General features: G+C 38.3%; 1 protein-coding gene across 9 annotated transcripts in view; it reads right to left on the minus strand.

Moving 5' to 3' along the window:
• Positions 1-215: 215 nt before the first annotated feature.
• Positions 216-26,156, minus strand: part of eif4g3b (eukaryotic translation initiation factor 4 gamma, 3b) — a 55,614-nt gene continuing 29,673 nt past the window's right edge. For 8 of the 9 annotated variants that reach the window (XM_056268187.1, XM_056268191.1, XM_056268190.1 and 5 more), the window contains 25 exons: positions 25,611-25,701; positions 22,821-23,600; positions 22,665-22,744; positions 21,936-22,155; positions 21,723-21,847; positions 20,976-21,095; positions 20,577-20,732; positions 20,164-20,361; positions 19,829-19,975; positions 18,340-18,576; positions 17,627-17,731; positions 15,452-15,590; positions 15,231-15,319; positions 14,256-14,352; positions 14,010-14,121; positions 13,284-13,498; positions 13,054-13,172; positions 12,769-12,941; positions 3,164-3,289; positions 2,980-3,061; positions 2,769-2,867; positions 2,500-2,646; positions 2,325-2,406; positions 940-1,086; positions 216-702 (listed from right to left, as the gene is read on the minus strand). In XM_056268187.1, the coding sequence (XP_056124162.1) occupies positions 521-702; positions 940-1,086; positions 2,325-2,406; positions 2,500-2,646; positions 2,769-2,867; positions 2,980-3,061; positions 3,164-3,289; positions 12,769-12,941; positions 13,054-13,172; positions 13,284-13,498; positions 14,010-14,121; positions 14,256-14,352; positions 15,231-15,319; positions 15,452-15,590; positions 17,627-17,731; positions 18,340-18,576; positions 19,829-19,975; positions 20,164-20,361; positions 20,577-20,732; positions 20,976-21,095; positions 21,723-21,847; positions 21,936-22,155; positions 22,665-22,744; positions 22,821-23,600; positions 25,611-25,701 (4,068 nt within the window). In that variant the 3' untranslated portion in view covers positions 216-520. The remainder of the gene's footprint in view (positions 703-939; positions 1,087-2,324; positions 2,407-2,499; positions 2,647-2,768; positions 2,868-2,979; positions 3,062-3,163; positions 3,290-12,768; positions 12,942-13,053; positions 13,173-13,283; positions 13,499-14,009; positions 14,122-14,255; positions 14,353-15,230; positions 15,320-15,451; positions 15,591-17,626; positions 17,732-18,339; positions 18,577-19,828; positions 19,976-20,163; positions 20,362-20,576; positions 20,733-20,975; positions 21,096-21,722; positions 21,848-21,935; positions 22,156-22,664; positions 22,745-22,820; positions 23,601-25,610; positions 25,702-26,156) is intronic. The other variant, XM_056268185.1, reaches the window with a different exon arrangement.

Genomic DNA, 26,156 nt, shown 5'->3' on the forward strand with positions numbered 1-26,156 from the left:
TACTAAACTCAGACCAGGTCTTGTCTTGTCTGTGCTCAATGTGAAAACCACGGAAGGTGTTTAGTAATTGTTATTGTCATTATATTAATAATAAAACTATTATTAACATTATTTCTCTATCCACAATAACTGCTCGCTGCGACTATCTGCAAATGTTAAATACCTTTTTGTGTATGCTGTTCTTAAAAAAAATAAATTATGAGTCCGAACTTGCATTTCGTTTCATTGTTGCATGTTTGTATTATTAATGTCCTCTTTAAAAGTAACAAAAGAAAAAAATTAAAAACTTAAATGCAACATTTCTATAAATAATACATGTTTTTAGTGCTCCAGCAAATGTAAGTCGTCATAGGGTCGCTGCATGTCAGTGAACCGTACCATTCGAAATCTTGCTGCACTCCATCCATCCTGATGCATAATGTGTTGCTTGTTATGTTACATTTTAATTTGATGCAGTTATTGTTTCAGTGAACATTGTCTCTTCAGCACTAGTTGGCAAATGTGTCCGTTTGTCCCCTCGTCAATTGTCCTCTGACTCCTCCTCTGCCTCGCGCAGCCACGTGAAGAAGGCGGTGACTGACTTCAGGGCAACACCCTTGCCTTGCTGTTCTGCAGGGTCTTTACTGACCTCCCACTTATTGAAAGCGTCTTCAGATATCACATCCTCATCGTACAAACAGTCAAAGAACATCCGGAGCAAATCTGTAAAAAAAACAAAAACAATTTTAATTATAAGTTAATCACTCAAAGTATCTAAATTAAACTAAAAAAAACAACAACATTTAAATCAATTAAATGGAAAAAACCCCCCGTATTTATCAGTTCGTTTTTATACTGGGAGCTCAGATAAAAATATGTATAAATAAAAATTTAAAATTATATAACAAGTATTGCATTTGGTGTGAGTTTAAGTGGGAACGTGAAAGCGGTTTTACTCACTAGCAGGCTGGTCCAGTTTTACTATCAAAGCTTGAAGTGCGTAAAGTGCTTGCAACTGTCTCTCTGTGTCTGAGTTAAGGTACTTGTGTAATACAGGCAACCTCCTCTGGATTATGGTCAAGTCCACTTTGCTTGAGGAGCCATCGGCTGCAGGCAGAAGACAAGATTTGTGCGTTTGACATGATGACATTAGAAACTGGACCACATAAAAGGCAAACACAAGATGCTGCCCGCTAATATCAGAATTCCTGTGCAACGCCAAAGTGCTAAAATCCTTATAACTATCTACAATATTAAATAGTTACAACAATTTGCATTGGGTGAAATATCTCATGAAATATTACTAAGCAATTCCCTCTACATTTTTTTTAAATATATAATATATTAGTAGTAGTGCACACACAATTTTTATATATATCTATAATATGCACACACACACACAACTTGGTCAAGACATTCAGGTGAGCATCAGAAAGGGGAAGAAAGGTGATTTATAAGTGACTTTGAACGTGACATGGTTGTTTGTGCCAGACAAGCTGAGCTGAGTATTTTAGAAACGGCTGATCTACTGGGATTTTCACGCACAACCATCTCTAGGGTTGATGCCAGATGTATTTTCTTGGCACACTTTAGGCCCCTTAGTACCAATTGAGCATTGTTTGAACGCCACAGCCTACCTGAGTATTGTTGCTGACCATATCCATCCCTTTTTGACCACAGGGTATCCTTCTACTGATGGCTACTTCCAGCAGGATAACACAGCTTGTCATTAAGCTCAAATCATCTCAAACTGGTTTCTTGAACACTATACTCAAATGGCCTCCACAGTCACCAGATCTCAATCCAATAGACGCCAATCCACGCCTCTGGGATGTGGTGGGATGAGAGATTCGCATCATGGATGTGGAGCTGACAAATCTGCAGCAACTGTGGGATGCTATCATGTCAATTTAGACCAAAATCTCTGAGGAATGTTTCTAGCACATTTTTTAATCTGTGCTACGAAGAATTAAGGCAGTTCCGAAGGGACTCCAACCCGGTACTAGCAAGGTGTACCTAATAAAGTGGCCAGTGATTGTAGATATAAATGTATTTGAATTTTTTTAACTGATTTATTTACATTACATTTTAATTTCACTTAATGTGGGAAAGTGCGATTTTTAGATTTTTCAGAAAGATGAGTTGGACATCAAGCAATTATTGGCGGTTGAAAACCCGTATGAAAATTACATTGTAAATGATAGTATTTTGGGGGGTTTTAATGATCCTTGATATAATACAATTTTGGGGTTATTTACAGCTCGGCCATTTGTTTTATGAGTTTCACTACCCAGAACTGTTCTCAGTTGTTATTGTGTAAAAGAAATACTGACTGAGCCACTTACTTTTTACTGCTGCCTTGCACACAGAAGTCATTAAAGCTCTGAGGAAAGGAGGTGAACTCATTTCTGATTCATCTAGAGTGGCCTGTAATAAATGATCACACATCAATAAGAAGATCATTCACAGAGTTTCACATCCTTCAATGAAATGAGCCTGAAGAGCCAGCTGTAAATCTACCTCAACCCAGTCGAAGATTTGTTCATCGCCAGCCAGGTCCTCAAGTAGTAGTTTTTCAAGTTGCTTGTTCAGTTCCTCAGGCGAGAGTGTTCTCTTAGAGACAGCCTCGGTAAGGTTTGAGCCGTCAGAAAGAGTGAAGTCTAGTTTCTGTTGGAAGGTCAAATTAGAGATGTAACTCGTTCAGTGTGGAACAGCTGCTTGATGAGTGAATGTTTTGATAATTAGCACATATTAGACTAAAGGAAGTGTAAATGTAAATGAAGGCTCACATGTTCTGTGATGAAGCTGTGCACATCCTCTGTTTCAGGTATAAAATCTGCCCAGCTCAACTCAGAGTCCCTCCATAATGATCCTACTTTCCTATGGCTCTGAATCATACACAATCCATTTATTTCCACCATCTTCACACTTAGATTTTTTTTAAATATAAATATGGCAACACAAACAAATAAAATGTTTGCTTAAAGTGTTTTAGCTTACCATTTGTTTGCATAGAAGGTGCAATATTTCGGAAAATAATATCCCAGCTCTTCCCACAGGGAGTAATGGTTTGCTAAATTCACTGCGGAAACAAAATAAGCAAATGAAACAAAACTTGTGTACAGGCAATTACTAAAGCCGATAAGTTTGATCTGAATCCAATAGCACTGCGGTAAAAACTCACCTAAATAATTCTCTCATAGAGATTCCCCCCTCTCGAAGCACAGGGGTCACCAGCTCCGCAAGGTACAGCCATATATGCGGAATATCAATGGCCATATCATCTGCTATTTCAAGAGTTTCAGAAAACCTGTGGGGACGAAACAAATGCATTAAAATCTCAGAATAGAATTTCTTTTTGCCAAGCAGTTGTTTTTGAAGGTTTTTTTAAAACTTTTTTTCAGTTTTCAATGTATTCATAGAAAACGGCCCTATTCAATCAAAAAATACAGGATTTCAAGCAATATCTGACATAAACTGAAAGTATACTTCAATTCGGATGAAAACACTTTAGTTTATGCAAACAGCTGACTGCATAGTCTTTCAAATATACTCCATAGTGTGCACGAATACAGGCGCCTAATACATGCACACTAGAACATGTCATCATTGTCCATTGTTTGCGCTATTCCAGAAGTTCCGACCAATAAAAATGTAATTGTACACTAACTGGTTTGTAGGTATCTCTTAACCACCTCACAAACGCTTGTCAATGCGACCGGCTTGTTGCTGTCTATATTTAGGGCCCAGGCCCTAAGGAGAGAAGGGTCCTATTGTTTTCCTAAGGTAAAACATTTTTTCAAACTTTTAGGCAATTTAGGGGCCCTTAATATATGCAATGAATTTATGGCGAAAAAAGGGAAACAGGAAGTGTGTTATAACTTCTGCATACATTGACTGATTTAGATGAAACTAAAGTTGTACGTTCGTCGTAGAAGGCCAATCACATGGATGTGTCTATTGTGAGTCAAAGTCATAGCGCCACCAACTGGCAGCAGGAAGTGTGCCACTTTCAAAATGCTTTGAAATCTCCCTCTCATTTTTATCGGAAAGAGCTCACAAATGTTCTAGTATTTGTACAGTAGGGTTGTGCAATGTCTACCAATTTGGCATCAGACGATGTGTACAGTGAAACATCGCGATGGACGATGATATCGGGAGGAGGGGCGGGGCTAACATTATAATTTTTCACTTAAGCAATAAGCCCCGCAAAGCCGTGTTTTACAGTGGATTTAGAACAGCTAAGAGGCGTAGGCACAACGCGAAAATATTTTCCTCTACATCTCATCAGCAATTTTGATGTCGGCACGCTCTGCAGCAGCTGAGCACTGAGGAGCGAATGTACAGTGACGTGACATCACTGCCAGATTCAAACTGTGCTTTCGCGCAGTGGCTGCGCTGAGCCAGAGACGAACGCGCTCAGCGCTTGTCATATATATCACAACTATTCAGTGTTTTTAACCACATAATGTTTATTTTAGGTTTCAGACATTTAAATGCATATAATTTATAGCAAAACAATACATTTATAGTTTGTAAAATACACAATGGTGTCTATGGAAGCAGCAATTACAACCCATTCAAATATATTTGCCGACGGATTTCATTCATATCAGACACACAGTGTAAGTAACTATAAAGTTAACTATATTCTTCTCCCAGTTCACCGGCCATGTATTTCGGGAGAAACTGATGAATTCACGTGCTGTAATAAACCCAACAGACATGAATCTCTGAACTGCGGTCTGAACAAACATTACGGCGCCCATCTCGCGTTACAGATCAAAATCATTTATAAAGGTTTTTTAAACAACAAAACAAACTCACTTACACGTATTTGAAAATCGGAATAGAAGATAGTTGATGACATGGTAATCAGGTTTGTTAATATTTAGAAATAAAAGCGCTAACGTTACATCTGTCATACAGCGCTATTTTGGCTGTGGTGAATCACGTGCCAAGCATGACGCGTCACCATGGAAACATGGGGGGGGGGGGGGGGGGGGGGGGGGATCGCGATGCTGGCTTAACATCGTGATGTCTGTCAGCCATCACGATGGACGATGATATCGTCTATCGGCACAACCCTATTGTACAGTCTATTATACATCACTGCTTATTGCTTAGAATAAATCGAAATTGCAGTTTATCTTTGTTTCTGCAGGCAACATACATTTCCTCCATCACTTTGATTTCATGTTTGGCACACTGATTACTTCTTGGTATTTCCACTATTCACTCCTTTCTTCCTGTGATTTCTACTCCAATAAACTGGTACTGTCCAATCATTTTGATTTGGAGTTGCATTCTGCACTTTTCTTCTAGTGAAGATTCTTCTAAAGGCACACTTCCTCTTCTTCTATGTGATTGCTGAAATCTCACTAGATTATTGGTCCAGATGGCCTTGTTCTTCTGTAAGGTAGTATCACTTGTGCGATATTACATAGTACTTAGTGACATGTGAAGGCCAAGTGTGGTAACCCATACTCGGAATTTGTCCTCTGCGACTGCCAAGTGGTTAGAGATATATATTGCTACAGAAACAAATATCAAAAAGTATCAAGTTGAGTTGTTTGCTCAAAAAGCTCCCTCGCTCCCCCTCTCTCTCTCTCTCTCTCTCTCTCTCTCTCTCTCTCTCTCTCTCTCTCTCTCTCTCTCTCTCTCTCTCTCTCTCTCTCTCTCTCTCTCTCTCTCTCTCTCTCTCTATCTATCTTTCTCTCTCTGTTATATGGTTGTTACAATTTTTTATCTGGGGTGACCTTTTTTTTTTTTTTTTTTTCACTGTTCACTGTCACCACCTCAAAGAGCATGCACAGAGAAGTCCAAATTAAACATGATTTAATGACTTGTAAATATAAGTACACATTGATGGCCTAAGACACGAAACGAGCGGTTTGTGTGAGAAAACGAACAGTATTTATATCGTTTTTACCTCTTGTAACGCACAGACCGAAGCGCCCGTGCCCTCAGATCACTTGGACGTGGCTGTGGTTACAAGCAGTGGCGGATCTAGAAAATTTTACATGGGGGGACAAAGGGGTGGCAAGAGGTCTTGGCAGGGTGGCAGGGGTAGACGGTACATGGGAATCCCTATATGTGAATTGCTTTAACAAAACAAACACAAAAACACTTTTAATCATTATTAAATGATTAACGTTATTGTTTAATCATGCCCTTACACACTACAAAGGTTTTTAGGAATGATTTATTAACAAATCCCTCTGAAAATATCTTCAGAATACTGCTAAGTGTATAACTGGAAAGTTTGGTGTACATAGGTGCTACACAGGCTGAGATGTTTGTACTGGAGAATGACAAAAAACTAATTTTGAGAAAACAGCATTTAAAGATTTGTAATGTAAAAAATCATACTTTTTTTAGTGGAAACAACTATTTACAGACACAATATCTTATCAAATCATTAGCAACAACAATACAAACCACCTAAATCACAGCATTTATGGCCTTCAACTGAACAGAAAAACAGTCAAAAACGCATATCTAAATGTCAGAGCACGTCACATGATGCATCGGAACGAATCACGTTGTCAGAAATTGACATCAGCCAATGAGATTTCGGTTTTAGAGTTAAATGCCCATTGTACTTTCACGATTGGTTGCTGATTAAAAGGAAATGACCATATTTGGATACGACAACAATGTACAGGAGAGAGAGCTTTCCAACAGAGATGTATGTGATGACATTGACATGCAGCGATCGTGGAGCAGCATGTTGATTTAACGACAACTTTTGTTGAATTTAGGAGAAATCTACTGACGCAAATAGACAAAGTGTAGTAAAATAAAGTCCTAAATGTGTTTTTTTGGAAAAAAAATTTCACCACAAGTCTGAAAGAAGACATGTTATTGAAGACAAATAGACCAAAATCTTCAAATTAAACAGTGAAAAAACCCCGGATGTTTTTGTGTCTCGCCTTAAGCTGTTCTTGTCTTTACTAAAATCAAAATTAGGCTAATCAAAGGGAAGAGTGCTCTTACAAATCACGAGGGAGCGAATTGACCGCTGATTTTGGCTAACGTAATAGACGCGCTGTTTTTGCTGATGCTGAATCGTCTTTAGTATACAATACATTCATTACAAATGTAACTTTAAGTTAAACGTGTGTGTTTAAACTACACCTGGGGAAACTCACTTCACCTTCAGAGGCTCTGGGGAAGCTCACTCTCTCCAGTCGGGTTGCAGGGCCACCTCACCGCAGCAGACTCGCTGTGTGTGTGAGCCGCCAACGCCGCTCTGCACGTTTGAATCAGGGACGCAGGGGGGAGGGGCTAATAATATATTTAAAATTTAAAATTAAATTGTTCACTTTTGGTAAATGTATTGTTTAGTTCACTGTTTTGAGAAGCTTGTGGACATAGTGGCAGGTTGTTTTTACAAATACAGTTTTTGGATCATCAAAGTTAGGGGGGCAGCTGGGGGGGCACGGCTCTAGAGTGGGGGGGCACCTGCCCCCCCTTGCCCCCCTGTAGATCCGCCCCTGGTTACAAGAGGTAAAAACTATATAAATACTGTTCGTTTTCTCACACAAACCGCTCGTTTCGTGTCTTAGGCCATCAATGTGTACTTATATTTACGAGTCATTAAATCATGTTTAATTTGGACTTCTCTGTGCATGCTCTTTGAGGTGGTGACCATAGACCTGCATTATATGACTGACAGACAAGAACGGTTTGACCTAAAAATATCAAAATTGAAACTTCTGCGGAAACAAAGACACCTACATCTTGGATGCCCTTGAGGTAAGCTAAAACATACCAAAAATTAATTTCAAAGTGAACTATCCCTTTAAGATACAGGAATTATTTTATTTGAAAAATAGTCAAAAAGTTATAACCCTAATGTGTAGTTTTACCAACAGTCACCAAAATCTGTACAAAGATTGTTCTCATCGAGCTACAACTTATTAATTATCAGTCATTAGTTCTGACCAACAGGAAGTCAGCTATTTTTGTTTGAATGTGGATTTTTTTTAATCAAGCACTGAATTTTTAACTATTGCTCAAAAGGGCTTCATACGATTTATACCAAACTTTCTCAACATGATAGAGAAAGTTGATGCCAATATATAGAAGATGCTAAATTCCGAACTGGTATTGGATATCTTGAACGGTATTGCCATGGCAAGAAATTAAAGTACTGACAAAAAGGGAAACTGGAAGAGTCTCACATCTTCTAAATAATAAAGTATACACCATTTATTTCTAAATAAAATAATATAAAACACATGTTATTCTTTTTTACAATTAATGCATTATGTGGCAAGTTAACAGATATGCAGATTTCATGCTATCTAGTGAAAAGAATCTACATAGTATAACCACTAGATGGCAGCATTGGCCTATTTTAAACAGGGTTGAGGAAAGCCTGAGAACAGTTTTCAGACATAATTACTTTTATTAGCTATTGGATTTGAATATATATATTTAGACGATTAAATACTACTTTCTGTCACAGTTTAAAATGTTGAATTTTATGGCTCAACAAACTGGTAAACAGTCTGCAACTTATCCTTTGATCTCACTCTGCCTCTGTGTGTGTGTGTGTGTGTGTCAGGCTAATTTTATACTTGATGGTTTAGAGCAGGGTTCGGAAAGTAAGTTTGGCATCGGGCCAAAAATAGAATTGATAAAAAATGCAACTAGAATTGCCTGTGACAGACTGTTACAGTGTCTTTTGTGACTGGTAGTGAGCTGGTACTCAGTGTTAAAGTCCCTGTAAAGTAAAAATTAAGTATGTGTTCTGAGTTTGTCACACCACAGAAAAATGTGTTATTAGCCACCCAGACAAATTTGAATGATAAAAAAAGCCGGCAAGTACATAAAATAAGCTATAAAAATCTTGAAAAAATGAGCAGTATTCTCTGCTCTCAAACGCTGGGGGCGTGTCCGCTGGCTGCGCTGAAACCACGCCCACTCGCGGGAAAGCAGCCGACGGTGATATTTGTGATACTGCTTTCGGGACGGGGAGATGAAGGCCGAGGCGGGAGATAGTCGGTTCGGCCCCATTCACCAGTAACAGCGGATTATCAGTGAATCCCAGTCTCCGACGAAAGTTTATAAAACTATCCCGTGTAAAATGATTGCTACAGAGGCGGGTGTTGGCGGTGATCCTCAGCTCTCCATCAAGGTTGGCTCTTCACAAAATTAATCCACCTCTTCTTGACTTGATGTGATCGTTTTTAGGAAATTTAAATAAAGACACCGATCTGTTTTGTACATGATCGCATCCAGGTAGTAGCCTACGCATTTCCGTGTCGAAGGCATAACTAGCTAGCAAACTGTAGGCTGTAGTACTAACTAGTAATACTGACAGTAAGTCGCGATTGAGTGGCCTCAGTGCGTCATCAAGTAGGGGCGTGTCCAGGAGCTCAGGGGCTCCAGTGCGTCATCGAGCCCCGTTTTAGCCCCGCCCAAAAAATCCGGAAAATAGCAATGGTGAAAAACTGTTTAACGGTCTAACTCCACAATTCAGTAATTCACAGTTCACAGTCTTTGTAATATGTTTTAGCAATACATTTCTAACATTTCTAATGGGTTTAGAATTTTTTTTTAGAATTGCCTTTACAGGGACTTTAAATCCTGTAGTAGGACAGTCATTAACAAAAAGCCACATTTGTGTGGCGGTGTCCGGGTTTTACACTGGATAAATGAATAAAGCAGTAGTGACACGTAACCTGGCAAGTATCTTCATTCACCAACTTGCAACACAGACCGCCCTGCTAAAACACAAATATGTGGGAGATGCGGAATGGATAAAAATAACAAAATAAATAAATAAAAGAGGACTTGAATAAGCCCATTAATGGCATGTTTGAGTCATGCTCTTAACGAACTGTTTTATTTCCTCTTTCCATATTGAGAATAATAAATGTGTATCATTTTAATTTGCTTGTTGCACAATGGAGCATAAATTATTGTAATAATTATTTGACGTAGCCTACTTTTACACTCAAAATTATTCCTTGGCATCTTCAAGAACTAAACTGCATTTGTATTTTTTTTTTTATTATTGTTTGCGTGCTGGAGGTACACTATTACGTCATGTGCAGAGTGATGTTAACATTTAAGCTAGCTGGTGAGAGAAAAGGGCACAATCAAAGAGTCTAAAGAGGAAAGGTTGACAGTGAAAATAGGGCATACAAAGAAGAATATAAAGACAACTATGCGTTCATCCTACTTAGTTTTGTGAATGCAAAGCCGGGTGTGTCTCATCTGCAACAAAGCGATCCACAGACTCTTTTGAATGTCTTTCAGACCTTTTCAAATTAAAAGCTCTCAATTCATCTCAAAATAAAACATTGCTGCAAAAACGTTTTCGTACTTTTATTTTGAAGACAAAATCACTAAAGACGAAGTGATTGTGAATAACTGTTGCTGTCATGACAGATCTATTTCAGAACCAGCCGCTATCAAAATAATCTGGCTGCGGGTGCGGGCCAGATATTATTGCTTGCGGCCCGTCTGTTGCCGAGCCCTGGTTTAGAGTTTAACCCTTTCATTGCTGTGTGCTTTTGCCTGCATTAATGGATAGTAAATCTTTTAGGCCTTCTCTTTTTCCATCAATTTATATAACAAAATAAAGACATAGATCCAGTTAATTTGCATGGCACTGACAACATAGTTTTATATAATTAGTTTAATAATTAGATAAACATATAAACATTCTTAAATAACAAAAAATACTTACATAAAAATTTGAGCTTTTTGAGAAAAAAAAACCCTCACCTGCCTATAGCCGGATGCTGCACCTCAATTCGCATACTATCAGTTACTATCAGTACTAACGGCTAATATCGCCCACAATCGATTGCGCGTTGGACGAGGATTCGATTAGAATCACGATTAGATTACAAACACGAATAAAAAGTGTTTAAAACACTACAAACATGGTGGATGTGTGAATCAGAAGGTTAAGTAGAAAGGTTTAGATAAAAGGGTTTGAGTGATTCATAATCAGTATCTAACCTGACGAAAATATATTTATTCAATGTTATCCACATTATATTTAATCTGAAATAGCATTGTGAACTTTTGTAATGATACGTTTGGTCATTAACTTCTAAATGCATTATTATGCAAATTACAAACACATGAGGAGAGTTCTCCGCATGAAAGACCCACAACTGGCACATCAACGTCCTACTACTTTTCTCTCTGAAATGGTAGGAAATTAAATTAGATTGAATGTGGAGGATTTTAACTGTGACAAGATGATTGACAGGGCAGTTTAAACGGTGACAGGATGCACGCAACTAAGCGACAGATCTATCCATTAAAGACGCGATTATGATGAAGTACTATGTCCCAAAGCTTACCTACTCTTCAGCCACACACATTTAAAAGTATGTACTTTTTCTTCACAAAAACAGTACATACTTTTAGGGCATAGTATAAGTAGGCGAATTGGGACGCAGCATTAGTAATCCTGAAGACCTTGATTAGCTTGTTCAGGTGTGTTTGATTAAGGTTAGAGCTAAACTCTGCAGGACAGCGACTCCAGGACCGATGCTGCCTATTCCTGACTTAGGATCTGTTTCTATCAGTTTTAAATGACAAAATAAAGGCATATAACCAGTTTATCTGTAGAGCACTGATATAGTTTTATATAATTAGTTTAATAATAAGGTTAATAAAAATATTTAAAAAACTTAATTAGTGCAAAAGAAATAGCTTGAGCGGACAGAGTTTGGTACAGAATCTGACTGCATGTGAACAGTACACATTTTATGTTGATGATGAAATTTAAGATGCATAACCTAGTGTACACATAAAAACCGAAGTATACTTTGGGCTTTAAAGTATCTGCTTAAGTCAAATGTCAGGCATCACCAGTTCTGGGTCCAATCGCTCCATCAAATCCCAAAAGCAAACAACAAACGGTGCTAATATACACTCACAGTGTGCTGTGGTACAACTGAAAAATCATGATCTAAACTTTATCTACTTATCAAAATCTCAGTTGCCGATAGACCTTAGTGTACACGCAAGTTTTTAAAAGCTAAGCTTAAAGGTGTGCTATAAATGGCTGGAAACAGTCTTTTATACGTCATTTTATGTCACTTAACTCTTTCCCCGCCATTGACGGAATTTTCCGTTATTTATTAGACAGCGCTTCCCCGCCATTGACGGAATTTTCCGGCTTTTCAGGGTGCGCTATTACGCATCTTCTGAAAGAGTAGAGAATCTCCAGATCAAAACACAGGCAAAAAAGCAGCAGACAAGCAATAAAAGCATTGCTTATACACGTTGTATTTGAGAGAAAAAAAGAAAAAAATCATTTTCTCAGCTTTTTGTTCAAAATGGTGCTTTTTTATAAAACTTACCCACATTCAAGTGTTGATAAAAAAAGAATGCATGAAGCTAGAATAAAACTTTTTTTGTTTAAAAGCAGAGGCTCTGTTCTTGATATATTGCATGTTCAGAAATTCATTCAACAACATTTTTTTTTTTTAAATGATCAAAAACGCTGGCGATGGCTGGCAACTTTAAAAAAAAAAATGCTGACGGGGAAAGAGTTAGACATATATACATTCGCTTAGCAACATGCTAATAGCACATTTTTTCTTGTTTTGAAGCAGAAAGTAAATAAAATGAACAAAATTTCAATTTGATATATTTTGGTGATTTTTTTCATTATCGATTATAATAATTTTAAATGATTAGTCATTACATTAGTTATTTCATGCGACCTTAGTAGACAGTAGATAGTAATGCTGCTTACTATGTTTTGGAACAGAACTCAAAAAGTTAAAAGTGCTGCAATCTCACCCTTTAAAAAACTGAAGTTTGAGGAGGATTCCAGCCTGCAGGAGCTGGTAGAGCAGCTGACCCATATGGTCTCGCGTGATCTGACTCCTCTCCAGCGTGGACTCCACACCCACCCGCACAAACACATAGAGCATGGCAGGTTGCTCTAGTTCCTCCACACACTGCACTGCCTCCTGCACACAAGTATGCGATGCTTAGAAAAACCTCAATTGCCATTCTGGATTGAGAGTTTAATACATCATATATAGAATGCCATTTTTGGTGATTAAAAAAAATGGTACAAACCTTGTAATCATTAATGTGCAAAAACTCATCAATAATGGACTTGGACCGCCTCCCCATGTCCTCTTCTGTAAATCCAGGCTTATCTGGAGAGGGTCCCGACAGTACTTCAAGTTTAACAGCTGCAATAAGAGACAGTATTTAGTTTTCTTCCCAGGTATTTCATGTTACTGTAACCAACAACACATTTTGTACATCATCATAATGTGTGTGAGGGTCTCCGTGCAGCTTACCAGACTCCCTGGATTGGCTATGGTCCAGTCTGCTCTTGTCCGCAGTGCTGGCGGGCAGCTTGGGTGTGTCTGAGGCATTAGAGTCTCTGCGGAACACTTCCTGGACCGACTCCTCGGGAGCATCCTTATTGCTGCTACCCACCGAGATGGGCCCTGTCCGGGCGGGACCCACACTTAATGGCTTGTCATTGCGCTCCCGCCCGGAGCTTCCACGACTGAGAAATTCACAAACATACCAAAAACATACATTCATGAATCTCCAAATGTAAAAAGTGTTTTCCTTCAATTCATTACAAATGAAACAATATTTTCATTTAAAGACTTGCTAAAATAAAATGCTAATTATAAAACAATAATATAAATAATTGAAAGTTTATTTATTGTTTAATTTAATTTATCACAAATTTATTGTATAATTTCAATGTATTATTCAATTAAATAATTATTTGAATATTATTTAATGATATAAATGTAAATTATAATTACTTATAATTTGCTAATAATATTATGCTTACAATAAATAAACAAATAAGGCAGCACAGAGTTAGGAGCCATTCAATATGCTTAATAATAATATTAATATGCTTATAATAATAAATACATCCTACAAGTACATCCAACACATATTTACATATATCAAATATTGATAAACACCACAGACGAAATGTAAGAACGAAAAGGAAGCTTACACTTACACAATTACTATATTTTACATGTGTACAGTACCTGCTGAGAACTCTCCTGGCATCAAAATCTGGGAATGTAGAGGGTAAAGAGGAGGTTGGGGTTGGTTGCAGGGGTGAGTAACGGTTCAAACTGGCACTGGGGCGAGAGACATCTAAAAGAAAAAGGTTGCAAAACAGGAAGAAAACAGATATTTTAGTACAGAGCCAGAAAATCCTGCTAAACTATAAAACAGCTGGAACTGACCGAGCCAGCAGCCCATGTTTGACTACACCACTCTTTCTTTACCTGACTCACTGGCCTTGGCTCCAGCCCCTCCACTGCTGCCCTTCATCCAGTTCAGCTGAGCTCTTGGTCCCAGCTGAATCTTCTCATCTATTGTTGGCTGAAGAAGGGAAACACACATGGTTTCAGTAAGATCATATTACAGTTTCTCATGTATTCATATATACATCAGTGGTTCTTAATGGCCCCGTCCCAAATGGCACACTTGATATGCACTTACGGTCTAGTGGACGTGACCGTGAAGTCCACGAGACCGTAGGGTGTCCCACTCGGCATTTTAGGTTCTCGTGAATGTCCCCTTTGTAGTCAATATGCGCCCTCGATGCGCACTTTTACAGAGCCCGCACTGAAGCGAGCTCTGCAGCAGACTTCTTCCCGACAGTCAAAGTGGTGTTACGTTGGACTCGTAGGAAGACTGCAAGTGTTTAGGGTGCAATTTGGGACAGGGCCAATCATCACTACACACTTTGTATGTCTCCCATTTTAATGCACTTAATTCAAATCAGCAGCTAATTAGCAGAAAGCTTCAAGAACTAAACTTGGTGTGTAAGAAAAGGTATAAAATGTGTGCACTGTACTACACACGCAAACAGAATGCTTCCAGTTATGACCAGTTAGTTTAAAAGTCCCCCACAAAATATGAAAATGTTGTTTGGCAAATTCAGAGTGAAAAGAAGAAATGTAAATTAATTTTACATTTTATTTTACTGGAAAATATAGACAATATATATATATATTTTAAGTGAGTTGAGTGAAATGGCTTTAAGTTAAAGTGCTGCAAAAAAGCACAATCAATGACGTTGCATGGTGTAGTTCACACAACCTCCATAAGTATGATTCAGATGATGGGATCAATTGTTTACCTAAAAATGCAGCTTCCTCCCTTTCAAGAAGATCATCGGGGAATGTGAAAACACAGCTATGCTAGCAATCAATAGACGTGACCAAAAAGAAAAAGTGTCTTTGTTTGAACTCTACCTTGGAGATCTTGGGAATCTTAGTGGGATCTATTGTTCTGCTGTTCTTGGTCGTGGGCACAGTGCTCCAGGTCTCCTCTCTCGGCACCGCTGCAACATGAAGTGAAAGAACGGTTGGAACAGAGTACAGTTGCTTCTTCAGCGAGAGAAAGCAGAAAGGAGGCCCACAGGACTGAGTAAGCTGTAAAGAGGATTAGCCTATAGCTGAAGTCTCTTTCTGACCTGGTCTCCTCTTGTTGTCCTTGGACAGCAGTTGCTGGTGGACCTTTCTCTGTTCCTCCTGTTCCTCCAACTTTGCCTCTTTATGGATCTGCTCGATGGTCTTGGGGCCCAGGTCAACTCTCCGAGACACCCAATTGTGCTGAGATGAGTAAAGAACACAAATAATGACCTGAAAATACCAAAATGACTGCCAATACAAGTAAAAATACAAGAAAGTTCCTCACACTATAAAGCTCAACAATAGGATTCAGAAAGTTAAAAAAGTTAAAATAAATATCTTTAATATTTACTCTTATTTAATATTTACACCTTTAAAAAAAAAAGTATTTAAACGAACAGAAATTAGAAGAAAAAAAAGTGTATTGGCCGATTCATAAAAGGGTTAAGGCCATTGCACACTGAGTTCGAAATTCGCATCCGAAATTTTCGCACGTTAAAAAATAAATACGACCTCACGTTATGTCAATCACGCTTGCACACTGCCTCCGAAACTTTCGTCCGTCAAAAAAATCGAATCGGGTTCGATTTTCTGCGTTTTTCGCATCCGTAGCAATCAGTTTGAATGGTGTTTGAATGATGTTTTGACAATTCAGAGCCACCGAATCTCGAATACGAAAAAACGCATACGAAAATTTCGGACTCAGTGTGCAATGGCCTTTACACATGTCACTTTTAAAAATATACCAACACCTTTATAAATAGATATTCACAAAGGGATTGAAAGCAAAAATTGGTTGAGTAAATATTGAATTGTATTATGTACACTACTGTTCAAAAGTTTGGAGTCAGTAAGTAAAACCAATACATTTTTAAAGAAATTAATTTTATTCAGCAAGGACACATTAAAGGGATTATGCTTGCGCTCCAGACTGTCGTCAATGCGCTCAGGACTGTTTGCCGAGGCTGTGGATTACAATTAATAATGTTCTAAATAATGTTCAGTTTCTTGCACAGACCGACCGGTTCACTTCATAAGACCACAATGAATCGTCAGGAGCCACGGCCACGGGTATTAACTTTGTTTTGCCTGTGTGTGTTTTTTTACTCTCAGAGTGACGGTAACCATTTACTTGCATTATATATGAATAACCAAGAACTAGTTTCAGTTTAAAATCTTCTTTACTGTTGTACTGAAGAAAAAAATACACCTACATCTTGGATGGTCTCAGTGTGAGTAAATTAACAGCAAATTTACATTTCTGGGTGAACTATTCCTTTAAACTGATCAAAAGTGACAGTAAAAGACAATTACAAATATTTTCATTTCAAGTAAATGTTGTTCTTTCTATTATAATACTGAAAAAAATGCATGCAGGTTTCCACAAAAATATTAAGCAGCTCAACTGTTTTCAACATTAAGAAATTTCTGTCCTGAGCATCAAATCAGCATATTAGATTGATTTCTGTAGGATCATGTTACTCTGAAGACCGGAGTAAGGATGCTGAAAATTCAGTTTTGCCAACACAGGAAAAAATCCGAAAACTTTTATTTTTAATTGTAATAATATTTCACAATACTACCGGTACTGTTTTTACTGTATTTTAATCAAATAAATGCTGCCTTGGTGAGCAAATAGCATGAGTTTTTCAAATTTTGATAAAAAAAAATTTAATACACATTTATAACACCATATATTGTGTTATATTTCCTTGTGACAAAAAAACAAAAAAAATGAATGCTGCTGCAAGGGCTGAGAGAGTGACGGCAAATGCCACATCTTTTTCTCTTCTGACCAACGTAATCAATCTCTCTATATGTTTTAGAACCTTCTTTTGGAAAGTTGTTGAAACTATCACAGATTTTTTTCTTTTTTTTGCTATTGGAGCAAATAGAAATACAAAAATTATTATTTACTATCGTCTCCCGTTCACTGCAATAGAAGTTTACCCAACTACGACAATTCTGCTTCTGAGAGCCCGGCAAATGTGAAAAGGGTCCATAGGAAAATACATTCAACAAACACAAAACACCCGAATGATGGGATTACATCATCTGAATGCTTTATGGAACGAGTAGTTAATTCATTCACTCATACAGAATGTTAAGAAAACAATCTTGTACCCTTGTCTTTTCCTTTTCAGTTAACTTCTGGAACCCAGGTTGCTAAAAATGCTCTCTTGATCACCACTTGAAAACAAACGAAAGAAAAACAACAAAAAACAAACAGAACTCACCAATCGCAGGTCAATAACGTCCTGCAGCATGAACCGAATGCGTGATGAAGTCTTTCTCTCTTTTACTATCTTCTCCATCTGGTTAAAGTACTGATCCATTCGTGGCTAAAATGAACAAGAACCATTTGTAAGATGCACACGCTTCAAAAAAGACCTGAAAACATAAACAGACCCCCATCTACAATATATGGACTGTTCTGCTGACAAAGCCCAAGAATTGATGTTTGCCTTTATTTAAAGTAAAAAAAACAATTCAACTAAATGACATGAGGGTGAGTTAATAATGAGAGAATTAAAATTTGTGGGTAAACCATCCATTCAAATGCATTAGACACCACCTCACAGTCATGTCCTCAGCTGAATCCAAAGCGAAACCAGAGCACATTAAAATGACTCATTTGGGACTAATATTTCCAAGCTAACGTGTAGGTTTTGAATTGTAGCAATATGTTCTGGAGAGCTGTACGGACCAGCAGGGGTTTATTCAAATTGTACACAACACAAAACACTTTTGACAAGAGAGGCCAAAGAATATTAGTTTATGAATGCAGAAAGTGGCCAACACAGATTTCTTTGCATAATTACATTGATATAAGCAACAGTCTCTGTGCGTTTCCATGGGTTGCAGAAGCAATTAAAAGATTTAGGAGGATGGTTATTTTTTAATGCCCATTATAGAGGACATCCTCCCTTTTAGGATCAACCTGGCTGACCTTAGCTTTCTCGAAGTCCAGGTCCTTGCCAATAGTGGTGAGAAGCCTGCACAGGCACTCCAGTGACTCTGCATCATGGTTTTTCAGCAATTTCACCACACAGTCGTGCATGATGGCCTCTGTCAGCATTCGCAGCTTAAAGAGCTCGCCGATGAACTTGATGTTGCCAATGGAACGTCTGCGGGCTTTATCTTTCGCCTCTTCCAGCTCTTCCTGCAGTCTCTCCCGCTCGCTAGCCTGAGAGTGAGAATAAGAGAGAGAGAGGAAGACATGTCAGAAAGGATCATTGTCGGCCCGCTGCAGCAAAAGCAACATTTTTTTGCTTATGAAGAACAGAATTACCTAGACTACAACTGGAGATCATTTTCAGAGGCCTTTATAGTCATTTTTAACCAGGGCTCTGAACCGGTTCAAGGAATGAAAACGAAAACTTTATTTTTTTAGAACTTAATTTTTTCAATAATTAAACACCATGTGGTCAAGGTTAGTATTTTGGCTTTATGTATGGTCAGACACATGCATGTGTCCTTATATTATTATCATTTTACAAAAATCAATTTTAAATGGAGTTACAAGGTTTAGTCACAACAAGCTCTTAGTATAAAGTTCTATTCAAGCTCTACTAAGCTCTAGTATAAAGTACAAAAAGAAAATGTATATATATATATTGTAAAAACTTTTGGTGGAAAGTATCTTTTTTCTTTGCTGTTTCAGTCGAATATTTTCGGTTGCTGAAATTTTGGTGCATCATTACAGAGAAGTCTCATTTCACTGGAAGATCAAGTTATGACATTTTAATAAAAATAATGAGGTCAAAAAAACTAAATGCATGGATGAATTGTTCACAATGAAATCAATAACATTCATTTAGAAAATACATATCATGCGACTTTTATACTAGGATATACTTTCAATGAATCACAACTTCATACAAAGCTATCAGATTGGTTTTATTTGACTTAAATAATCATATTGATTATGGTATATGGGATACTTTTTTCTTTCACTGTTTACATTACTTTTATTTTATGGGAAAGAGCATGAATAACGCTAAATGTCTCCTTTTGTCTTCATATTAATATGAGGGTGAGTAGATGACAGTAATGTGTAACTGCTTAACTATTCATATGCATATAATTATAAAAAATAATTGTACTCCTAACTTTAGTCAAGGCTCATGTACCATTTATTTTTGTATCTGTTCTTATGCCCAATATCGGATCTGGGTTAAAGTACAATAATTATTAGTGACTTTTCTTTTTTAAAGATTTACTGTATCAGTAGTACGAAAATCAATAAACATTTATGCTTATGACTTCTTAAAAATGTTTGCATGCCATTTAAATCCACACATTTTCTCAATTCTAAGAAACCTGAATCATCTCATGGCATGCGTTATTTACATCATACACAACATTGAGGAAATTTTAATAGCCTGTGAACCATTGAAGAACAGTTTTAGCGATACGTTCGGCGCTGAAGCACTTACCGAGGTAGCCGCCTCCAGCTCCCTGTGTTTCTTCTCGAAGGCATCGTCATCTACCTTGTCCTTCTCAAACTCTTTCTGACAGCGGTTCAGAAGCAGTTTCCGAAAATTCACAGTGCTACTGGGCTTATCCGTCATAGGCACTCTTAACTACAAACACAGCACATGTACGTGACTTATCTACATGTTAAACATTCCAAGCTAAACATTTAGTTTGAATCTCTATTTGCTTCCAAAATCACAAATAAACATGTAATTTATTAATCAGTGATCTACTGAACTTATATGCTACTGTTAAATTTGAACTGGCCCCAGTTGTAATGGAAAGTCTGACTCACCGTGGCCAGACAGCTGCACATATTGCCATAGGCCACAGAGAAGCTGGGTTCATCGATGGCTTTCTCAAAGACCAGGTCTATGACACCCTTGAGCCGCTCCTCCGTGTCAATGGTGAGGTCAGTCACCTGCTTCATCAGCTGGCTGAACATCTGTGGCGTCAGTTTGTTGAGAATACTACGTACTTTTCGGAAAAGCTCCTGCAAAAAACATTAATGAACATATTACTGAATGTCTTCCAAGTCAACAGTCAATCCCAAGCTCCATTTCCTCTTTGTATTTGAGAAAGTAATGAGGTAATAAACTAGTCAATCATAGCTGAACATCTGGATATCGCAACATACTTTTTCGTACTGCAAAATAAGCTACATAAGGCCATCTGAAATGTGTATTTGGTTAAGGACGAAGTGAGGACCTGAGTTTTCTGGGCATCTGGATCTTCAATGGCACTCTCCCGCTTCAGACCAGGCTTCCAAGCATTCTCTGTTGTCTTAAGCTGCACCTCATCGTTCACAGACACGTTTGTGATGATCTTGCGTCCAGATGGTCGCCGCAGGCCAACATTCATCAGCTGAAGGAACAGACATAATCATATAGTACAGACAGGGATAATAAGTGTTTCAATGAGTGTATCTAAGATAATGTCAATTGAAAATGCTTTTACTCATGGGTTAAGTATAAAACATTCAATTATATTAAAGACAAAGGCTCTAGAAAGCATAATAATTGACTTATTGTAGTTATTAAGACAAAGCTCCATATTATTTTCAGTATGACAGTGAGAATATGTAATGGAACGGGTAATGGGACAAACCGGTGCTCCCCTGCCTCCTTGAAGCTGTCGGCCGAAATCCGCAAATGCTGGCGTGAAGTCTGGGCCTCTGGAAATCACGCGTGGGTCTACCGGCCGCATGGGCAGCTTATTTTGGTTAATCTGTTCAGTGAGGCAGAAACACATTAGGCTTCTCTTAAAGAACAACTTACTACTCTGTACAAGAGCAGTAATGAGTTTTACAGGGATTTAAAGAGGGCCATAATCAGGTTACAATATCCCTTTATTCCCAGAGTACTCCATTTAATGGTGTGGTGCAAATTAATTCTGGTCCAAGCGAAATTCGTATAGAATGTTTGTGTTAATAATTTTCAATTATTAACTTTAATCTTTAATTCTATATGTTCAAAATAGGGCTGTAAATGTAACATGTTCATTTATATTTACATTACATTTACATTTATTCATTTAGCAGACGCTTTTATCCAAAGCGACTTACAAATGAGAACAATAGAAGCAGTTAAGCTAACAATAGGACAACAATATGCAAGTGCTATGATCCTTCCCAGTTTAATCTAACGCAGTACATGTAGAAAGAGATTTTGAAAGAGGACTTGAATTTGATGCGAGCGGCAACTGGCAACCAGAGCAATTTTGTGAGGAGAGGAGTGACATGTGCTCTCTTCGGCTCGTTAAAGCCGAAGAGTTGGACCAGAACTCTATACTTGTACACATTTAGTACAAATATAACGCTATTGTATTAACATTTTTTAATTAAACAGTCTTGACCTTATCTAGAACAACATCAGAAATGGGAGGAAGCCCCTCTGGTTTCTGCACACATGCCGGCATGAACTGGAAGCCCAACAGAAAGTCTCTGTCGTACTGCTTCTTTCCATTCTTCTCTTCAGGCTCTGTAGAAGAGCAGACACGCTTTCAGTGGTAAAACCTGGCAGATACACATGTGGGAAACTAGAGAACATTGAAGAGAGATGGCCTTACGTGGCACAGCTTTGATCAGCGGCTCTTTGTCTGCAGGCGAGTGGATGCTGTCACTGCTTTCGTTTTCAGAGGCGTGTTCAGCTCCGTTTCTCTGAGGATCTACTTCCTGTTCTCCGTTCTCCTCGAGCACAACTCCTACTGATGGCCTCCTCTCCACCTCCACAGGAGGAGGACTGGGACTCTCTGCAGCAGACTCCATTGAGGACTGATTCATGTCCTCCTACCAAACACAAACACACACAGCCACTTAAAGCCTACCTTACTCATTTGAATATACATACAACATGGTTTGCCAAATCATTCAAATTCCTGAAACACTACAGTGGCACATATGAGTGTAATAATAAAATTATTACAGTAAACATAATAATGCATTTCATGAGGTATTATGCCCAACACAATAATAACAAAAATGTAATTATCTATCATTTACATACATAAAATTATAATAATAAGCCAGATATATCAAATATATGTATAGGCAATTATAATCCAAGGGCATAATTTATTTATAACTTGGTTTCATCCCTTGTTGGCAATGAAACTCTGGACTACTACAAAACACGACTAAAAGTTTCCTTTATGAAAAGATATATAATTAAGCCAATAGAAATGCTACATAAATGTTAAATTCGATTAAAAAAAATACCTGTTTGTTGTGATTAGATTAAATTAGAATAAAAGCCATATGCATCAAATGATGCATAAAAACATGCAAAATTATTTTACCTCTTTGTCTGGACACTGATCTTGCCCTACAGGCATGTTCTTTTTTGGGTTCTTCCAGGTCTTTGGTGCACTAGATGTAGCTGTACAGAGAAAAGGCTTGTGTTATTTAAATGACCCTCACAACATTAATCTTAGCTGTATCTTCCGAGTGCTTACCTTGACTTGAGCTTTTTATGGACTGCAAGAAAGGCTCGCCTCTCTTGTCTGACAAGGCCTCGGTCTCCTTCCCTGTCTCTTTGAGCTCTGCTCCTGTAGATGGTATCCTGGCTGACCCTGCAAAAACCTGACTTGGGTGCACAAGTCCTGGAGGAGGAGCAGGTATGGTGGAGATAGCAGCAGTAGTAGAGGTGAAGAGGAACGGGGTGTCAGGAAATCCAGCACTGTCCTCAGCAGGAGGTGAGGGACTATCCGTTTTTACCACCGCAGACTCAGCGTCCAGCGCCGGTGTGATGGGCCTGGGCTCCGGGCTGGGGGACTGGGGCACACTGAAAGTAGGCAGCAACGGAGAGACTTCCCTGGGTTGGGATTCCAGGTCTTCACTCAAGGGAGCAGCATCGGTGTCCGTCAGCCCATTAATGGCATTTTCGGGCTGGGCCGGGGATGTAGACAGGCTCTGAGGTGAGGGTTGCTCTGAGGAGGAGGATTTCTCTGGCTCAGAGCTCTCAGGTTCTGGTGTGACAGCTTTAGTGGGGCTGGGCTCAGCTGATGGGCTCTGGGCGTCAGCTGACTCCACTGTTGAGGCAGGTATGGAAGGAGTGGGGGCTGTAGCTACACTTGAGGCTGTTTCTGGACCAGAGGGGGAAAGCTCAGTTTTCTGTAAGGGAGAGGGCTCTTGGACTGGACTGCTAGGATCACTTCTCTCCAACGGAGCCTCTGGCTGCCGCAGTCCAGGAGATGCAGATCTTTGTGAGGCAAACTCTAGTTTTGGCTTGTCATCTAGAGCCATAAATTAAACAAGGAAATACATCAGAGGTACAGTATATAAACTGACAGATTAGGGTAAAAAACAAATTATGTGATATATTAAAGGGGTCATAAACTGAGAAATCAAATTTTTCCTTGATCTTTTGACATGTAAGAGGTTATCATACTATAAGAATATCCTGTAAGTTTCAAAACTGAAAACGTCCTTGTTAGTCCAAAAACAGCTTTGATTGTAACCAAGCCCAGCGAACGACTTGTTGTGGAATGCGCCTATCTAAAACCGCCTCTGCAGAAGAAAATCATTGCAACTTTGGCCCCGCCCACTGGCATGTTAGTGAGATGACGAGGAGAGAAGAAAGATGCAGGATCACTCCACTAAAATAACTTTACCTTCCAAAGGATCCTAATGCTAGGAATGTGGTTATTTATTTTCAACCATGTGAATGTCTCAGATGAGCATTGTTTATTTGTATTCAGTACATTTCACTGTGGATTCTTTGGTAAATCAGTCGCAATTTTGGTGGAGGATTTTCAAACAGATTTTTATGATATGGACTCGACAATATTGCCACAACATGTAAGTAATTGTGTTGATCTCTGACCAGTGATTTCTGATATGTAATGATTCATGTACAGTCAGATGTTCTTTGTCTCTGTGTCAGTAAATCAAAACAGTGACTAAACGGTCAACTTCACATTGTTTCTCTTAGTAGGATGAAAATGTTATGTTTTTATTTAAACTGATTAAATTACATATAGAAAGCGATTAAAGAACAGCCCAAGTTTATCAGTGCCTGAGTTCTGGACTTTCGCCCAAACTCCTATTTAAAAAAAATCCCTTTTATCTATAGTCTTTGGTTATAATCAACGAATCTCTTATTTACATCGTGTTTGCACTGTTAGTTATGATGAAAGCATTCCTTAGTGTGCAGAAATCTAGTTTCAATGATGAGATCACTGCATTCATGTGCTCAACATGTCTGTGATCGGATACAATGCTCATCACTGCAATCTTTCATGCCAAAATCTAAATATAATGCTATAGATCTAAATACAATGCCATATATCTAAATATAATGGATTAATCAACACTTTTCATAATTGAGAGCAGTAATAGTAAAAACGTGCTAAAAGTTTCGAGAGAGTTCCACATGTAATACTAGCTATTTCATATGCAAAGCTGTTAGCCAATCACAGCATGGGACGTTTACAGTTTACACTGAAGTCTCACAGCAGACAAACAGAGCGTTCAAATCAGAGGGCTATAATCAGGGTAGGAAAAATGCACTTTATTTCTATTTTTATGTATTTGATGTATGCACCCCAGGAAACATTATAAAACAATAAAACAATGCAGTTCATGACCCCTTTAAACATTTGCATAGTATTTGCAGGGATTTTTTTGGCAACAAATTTAAGCAACATCATGAAAGTAGTGATCTTTAGCTTTTTTATGTTTTAGTTAAATAATTAAAAATGAATAGTAGAAAACATTACATACATAAATAACATACAATGTAATTGCAGTGATTTTGTTGGCAATGTAAAATTAAGATCATGCGGAAAAAACAGAGCAGTGGTTCTCAACTGGTTTTGTTTCAGGCCCCACATTTTACATTGGACATCAAATACAAAAAACTATAGCTTGCATTGTTTTGTTCATGGTTTTAAAAACAAGAGGCCATGACAGATGGAAAACCTGTCCAGGCTGGCATCAGCCTAATTTGGTGAACTTCTAGTGATGGATGAAAAAATACAATATAGATACAATACAGCCTTTGACATCAACAATATGTGATGTATTGTCGCTTCATCCTAAAAGCTGATAATCCTATTTATTTAGCTTATTTTGTCTTAATAAGGCAAGATTATATGTGGGTAGGTGCATTTTGTTATTTACATTTATGATTGTTTTTTCCCTGATGTCAATGTCACTTAGACCTGTGACCCATTGTTGGGTCAAGAGCCACCAGTTAAGGACCACTGCTCTGAACCTGCGGGGAAAAGGTGACAATTTCTGACCTGCTTTCAAGTTGATGGGTGCAGGAAGGATCTGGGGGCTGTCCGCATTATACATTACGTGCCCGTGATCTGCTACCTGGCTGTTCAGCTGCTGGGATTTGAGGTAGAAAATGTGAGGATAATGAGGGTACAGACATAAAAACTAGCAACAGAGAGACACAAGGCACACGCACATATGCAGCACACAGACAGAGCGGGAAAAACAGAAACACAGAGAATGGAGAGGAGAGAGAGAGGGGCAGAAATGGACGAAACATGGGGAAAAGGGGAAAGAGAGCAGAGGAGAGACGGACACTATTAATGTTCAGGGAGAGAAGACAGAGGAAGAGTCAAAACATAGTGCTCCGTCTACATTGTGCCTTAGAACAGGGATTTTTAAACCATTTCATACCATTTTATACCCCCCCCCCCCCCCCCCCACCGCCAAAATATGATCCACATCCTAAAATATTTAGAATCAGACACAAGGAATTTGTCTTGGTGACTATAAAAGGATATAGATTTTCTTGTATTCAGACTCATTTATACCACGTGTGAAATGCGTAA

The sequence above is a fragment of the Rhinichthys klamathensis genome, unplaced genomic scaffold, assembly GCF_029890125.1.
Source record: "Rhinichthys klamathensis goyatoka isolate OS25496 unplaced genomic scaffold, OSU_Roscu_1.1 h1tg000269l_1, whole genome shotgun sequence".
Classification (NCBI taxonomy): Eukaryota; Metazoa; Chordata; class Actinopteri; order Cypriniformes; family Leuciscidae; genus Rhinichthys; species Rhinichthys klamathensis.